Here is a 5,766-nt window from a genome sequence, read left to right as displayed (position 1 = left end):
AACATGGATGGATGAGTCAAAAAGAGACGTATACCTTGTGCCATACATTAATGGGTAGGTGTTGTTATATGTAAAAGTTCATTATTAAAGTTTCCTTAATTACTTAGTTAAATAACTATTTGTCCTTCGTGATAGGTCGCACTGATAGCTGATGGTCATCATTCCCAAACAATGTAAAATTATATGGTTTTGTTCGTTGCACAGGAAGATGAAAAATGACTTGAGAACCATGCTTCAAGGGTAAGTGTTTCTCCAAAAATGACTTTGAATTTGATGTTCACCTTAAACTTTTATGATTAATATAGTTATGATAATTTTACTTTGTGTTTTCAATCTGTACAGAGTTATTGGTAAATCTCGAGGTCAACTAGTTCAAATTTTATATCCAAAGGTTGTAAGTCATTTATAGTTGTAATTCATTTTTTATGTTATTGAATGATCTAAATTCTTGACTATTTAGTGTCATTTTAGTGTAACCAGCAATAGGATTCATGGAAATGTGGCTTCTATGTCATGTATTGGATTAAGACCATCATTCGAGTTGTCATTACAGATAACTGGAATGAGGTAATGATGCATACCTTGAATACATTACAAATCAAATTCATCTTTAAACATATATGAAACCATAATGAATCTTTCTTTAATTTTGCAGCGCTTCAAGAGTACATCTCCTATACCAGAGGACACAATTAGGCAGATAAGGTAGGAGTGGACAACTTATCTTCTGCAAAGATGGAGTTAGAAACAGTTTTATTTGTTGTTGAACATTGCTTAGTTTTAGTTTAAGTTTATATCTTGATAGTTTTGGTATTGGATTATTTTGTACATTAAGTAGAACTTTCTTTATATGAAACGCATATATATTATACTATATTGTTCTGGGACAATTTTCTACTTTTCAGGTGTGGTTTTAATACAAAAATAAATTGATTTTTAAAAAAAAAAAAGCCCAGTAGACGTCGGTTAGTGCACTGACAGACGTCTATAGATGTCTGGTAGTGCACAAACTGACGTCCAAACCCCTAATCCCTAAACAACCCGTTCAGGTACATAGACGTCTGGGGTGGCTTCATCGGACGTCTATATAGATGTCTATATAGAGGTCGGGCCTGACACAACTATATAGACATCGGGTTTGACAGCGGACGTCTATATAGACGTCGGGCCTGACACAATGGACGTCTGACTAACACCCACAAAGACGTCGGATACAGGTCGGACGTCAAAAAGCCAAAAAAACAGACGTCTAAAACGCTTTCTGCACATTAACTTAAAAATTTCAAATACTAATATATTTAATATAATTTTGTTTGAACCAACTTGAATACTACAGAGTGATATTGTATAAATAATTTTATTTATTTATTTATTTTTAGAAATTTAATGTTTCAAAGTTAATTACATAACAATATTTAGAATTTTTTTCGTATATAAAAAATATGTATTTATTTATATGATCAACATCTAATTTTATTTAGGGAATAAAATTTATTTCTGAAAAATTAAAAAATAGGTAATAAAAAAGAAGGTGAAAGTCCTCCACTCCGTACATTTCATCTTCATGATCAAAGCCCATAATCACAATTCAGGATTACCCATAGCCATTTCTCACTCTTTTGCATCATCCTCCACAGCACCTCCATACCCGTGCCACCCAATTCTCCCTCTCTTTCCATTTCAACCGCCACCACCTCACGCACCTTCTTGTTCTCCGCCTACGGAGACACCGCGCCTCCATCGCCCACCACCGCACGCTCCGAGTGCGAAAAGGACGCCGTAGCTGCGACGGTGAGCGGAAATGGCTGTTGGCTTCCGTGTGGGAGACGGAGGAAGAAGAAAAGATCCCCGCGAACAAGAAGAAGATGATGTTGTGTTTGGGTTAGGCCACGATTGAGATAATGTTCACACCCCGAGTTTTATTGTCCTTACACCCCCCCCCCCCCTTTTTGTTTTGTTTTTATTCGGTCTTTACTTTGCTCACCCCCAATATGTTAACCTCACACTTGTCTACCTTTTATGTTTGTCGGAGCCTGTTTTTATTTTATTTTACTAGCTGTATCCTCAAATTCACTACACACACCTCACATTAATTACTCAACACACTAGACGTTCTACTAACCCCACACCTCCTATGTACTTTATTTTATTTTGTTTTGTGGTTTGGACCGTGTTTATCTTTTGGCATCACACATTTTAGCAATTTACCCCTATACTTGTTTGTATTACTCGCTGTACCCCACGTTAGACGCTGTATTCCCATACCATTGACAGTCATTTACTTTTTCGCACCTTACCTTTTCACACATCATTATTTTTTCTAAAAATAATAAAAGAAATATATAAAAATAAAATGGAAAAGTATTTTTCTTCTTTTTCCATTTTGGATATTTGTATGATTGTTAGTGTGTTTTGGTATCCTCCAAAAATAAGTTTTGAATGTATGCATGCTCGCAGGCACCATCTTATATTCAATACCTTTCAAAAGATATTTTTTTTTTGCTTTTTGATATTTGTATGTGTTGTCTGATATCCTAAATATATGATTACTCGTCTAACCATCCGTACATTTTAGTACTTGATACATTTTATCTTAAAAATATAAAAAATTTCAAAATTAAAAATCCAACACAAATAGCTTCGTTATTGTCAAGAACTACATAATCACATTGTGAATAAAAAATTTTAGAAGCACAATCAATCCTTTTATCAGGTTTACCTAAAAAAAATTCAGTTGTAGCTTTGATTATCTGAAGTGTTAATCGATTATGGTAGAGTTTTTTATAACTCGAAAACGAATTTTAAAACATGTTATACATAAAATCAAGGATAAATAATACAATATACATAAAATTACTAAATTACAAAAACTTTAACTTAATCATTTGAAATTTGATTTTGAAACATCGTTCTAAACTTCATTTAACAAATATAATATCAATCAAGAACAACTATAAAAGATTATTAATATTAATATTTTTAATTTTTAAGAATATTTGTTATTAAATAGTTTTTTGAATTTGGTTGTAATTAAAATATTTTATCAAAACAAAAAATAAACAGTTTAAAATAAAATCAATTCAAAATCAATTTATTTTTATATATATTAAAAGTTATGAAATTTTCTACCCAAACTTAAAGTCTCTTTATATTCACACGTTATTTTATTTATTTCCAAAATAAAAAATAGAGTGCACAAGCTTTTTTCTATTTAGGGAATTAAAAACTCAAACTCATGCACACAAAAATTAATAATTTTAACTTATAAATAACTAGTATATTACCTAGCAAATTTATATGTATAAGTATCATCATCGTCACAACTTAAAATTTCTAATTCCTCACTGCCCACAACCATGCAAATTCAACATCAGCCAACTAGACACAAAAATCTTTTCCATTTTTGTTTCTCCTCTGTCTACCTAATCCGAAGAAAAATAACATGCGCATTTTAATGTTGTGGGAACCGAACAGCTGGCATGCAGATGCAAACAAGCATCAACTTTGTCATCAGTCATTAATAATAGGAAGATGTTTTTAACAACTTTTTTATAAGCTAGTTTGTGATCAGTTCTTTTTAATATACAAACTAATAAAATAGAAACACAAAATACTAACACAGTTATTAACCTATTTTTAATAATATGTAACACAACCCTAAAATAAACAGTACTATACAGAGAACCAACAAACCAAATAAAAGTCTACTTTTTTTTCAATTGCATGGTCTGAATAATGCCACCAACTATCATTCAACTCAAACTTCATCACCACTCCAATTTCTCTTGAGTTTAGGTCCTGTGGGTCCTTCCTCTCCAAACAACTCATTTGGCAAACTCCTTTGAAGAGAATCCAAAGCAGGGAACACCACCTCCAACTTATCTAACTCCTTTCCAATGTCATAGGAAATTTTTGGACCCCATTGCCTGAAATAGTTCAGCCAAGGTGGTTCTACAATTGCTGACCCCAAATACTCACCACCAACAATTTCAAACCCTACTCCCAGGTCAACCACCTTGTCACTCTTTTCAGATTCATTCTTCAATCCAATACCATCAAGGCCTTGCATCACAACTCCTTCTTTTGCATAAATGGCATGCCCATTCAAGGATGAATATATCACTGCTTTGTTTCCACTTTGGAACTCAAGCTGAGGGACCTCAACCCATTGACCATTGCTATGTTGTGAGACATAAACCTTTCTTAGTTCTCCATTGAAATTGCTTACCCTCAGTGTCACATGCTCCCAGTCTCCAACATGTTCTCCTATCACCCCAAGTGGAATATCTATCAGCCCTACTTTAGCTGTTCCAGGACCATTGAATGGGTAGAAAACCCACATGGCAAGGTCAGTGAATGTTCCACCAAACATGGGTTTTGCATGGACATAGGCTTGGAAACTCTTGAAATCCCCCTTCTTGACCCTCTCCTTGTTGGCTTTTTCTGCAGGAAGATCCAACCAATACTCACCATCATTGTTGCCACCCTGAGGAAGGTTAGAGCCTGTTGGATCTATTGCCACAGGTTTGGACTCTTCCCCTTTCTTGAAAAGCAACGCCCCATTGCTGAAATACCACCTAACAGAAGCAGGTTGGAACTTTTCTTCAGGATGCAAATACATGAAAGGAGAGTAGGCTTGGAGTAGTGCCTTGATTTGGGGTAAGTTTGGCATGGAGGAGAAGTCCATGTTGGGGTTCTTCAAACAAGCAATAGGGAGAGAGGAAGGAGTTTCACCATTGTGGGCAAAAAAGGTTCCAACGACAACACCAGGAGCTTGAATGCCTCTATTGCTTGGCCTTACTTCATGAACACTGAAACCTTTCCCTTCATTGCTCTTGTCTGGTCCCCAGATCCATGAGTTTGTCTCACACTGGTCTGTGAGATCTGACCTCACACACCTGATTTTGTCGAGTGAAGGCTTCTCAGGTGTGGTGGTGACAACATGGCCTAAGGCCTTGTATCCATCAGGAGCTGTTGGTAGCCAAACATAGCCATCTTTGTCTTGCTTGATCTTTTGGGATTTGCTGCTCCACACCAGTGTGTAATCAACTGGTTTCTTTAAAGCTCCAGATGACTCATCTTTTGCCACCAGAACTGATCCAAAAAGAGGCTTGTTGTTGGGTTGGCTATAGTGGCCTAAGATGAAGAACCCTTCTGGTATTCCTGCTGGCTCAAAGAAAGTAGCTCCTGCATCACTAGGTCCACCTTCTAAGGTTGTCCAAACCTTGTTGAATGTTGAAATTTGAAACAATTTAAGACCTCCTATAGTTATAGTTCCAGTAGCAAATCCACCACCACCACCACCACCACCACCTAAAGTTGCAAGTCAAAAGCCAATAAGAAACATGTATTCATTCAACACAAGTAATAAATAACAGTGTTACAGCAAAAAGGAAAGGAAAAAACACCTTGTGGCCAGAGTGGTAAATTTGCAGGAAGCTTAAAAGTGGTATCGATGGGAAGAGCTTTATTTGAAGAGTTTCCCATTGTTGTGTTTTTCTAGGACGATCGATAGAGGATTGAGCAATGTTTGTGCGATAATAAATGCTTGGTTGTCATATATAGTGAAAGTAAGAGGTATATTCCTCTCGTGCCCAATTAATTTGATAGTATAAAATTGAACCATAAACGTGCAAGTTTTTAATAACGTGTTATAGTATTATTCAAATTATTTCAAAATATGTGTTCACATACGAAACTTCTTATTGCATAACGTTGTTATCCTCAAGAGGTAACTTGCTCAAAGGGCTTGTGTGAATGAGTGTG

The 5,766-nt window shown here is 35.4% G+C and overlaps 1 protein-coding gene across 1 annotated transcript; it reads right to left on the bottom strand.

Annotated features, from left to right (window-relative positions):
• Positions 1 to 3,469: 3,469 nt before the first annotated feature.
• On the bottom strand, positions 3,470 to 5,563 carry LOC124838682 (hypothetical protein At1g04090-like). The gene is made up of 2 exons (XM_047314355.2): positions 5,409 to 5,563; positions 3,470 to 5,313 (listed from the first exon to the last, which is right to left on the bottom strand). Exons 1-2 carry the CDS (start codon positions 5,485 to 5,487, stop codon positions 3,758 to 3,760), a joined length of 1,635 nt encoding a protein of 544 aa, XP_047170311.2. The 5' UTR covers positions 5,488 to 5,563; the 3' UTR covers positions 3,470 to 3,757.
• Positions 5,564 to 5,766: the final 203 nt, after the last annotated feature.

The sequence above is a fragment of the Vigna umbellata genome, chromosome 3, assembly GCF_029865625.1.
Source record: "Vigna umbellata cultivar VRB3 chromosome 3, Vumbellata_1.0, whole genome shotgun sequence".
Lineage (NCBI taxonomy): Eukaryota > Viridiplantae > Streptophyta > Magnoliopsida > Fabales > Fabaceae > Vigna > Vigna umbellata.
This window is presented reverse-complemented; position numbering and strand designations above follow the sequence as displayed.

Bases quoted from the DNA above. Each gene is read 5' to 3' on its own strand.
- LOC124838682 (XM_047314355.2), bottom strand. From the start codon at position 5,487: ATGGGAAACTCTTCAAATAAAGCTCTTCCCATCGATACCACTTTTAAG. The intron at 5,314-5,408 runs GTGTTTTTTCCT...TTGCAACTTTAG, and splicing joins TTTACCACTCTGGCCACAAG to GTGGTGGTGGTGGTGGTGGT.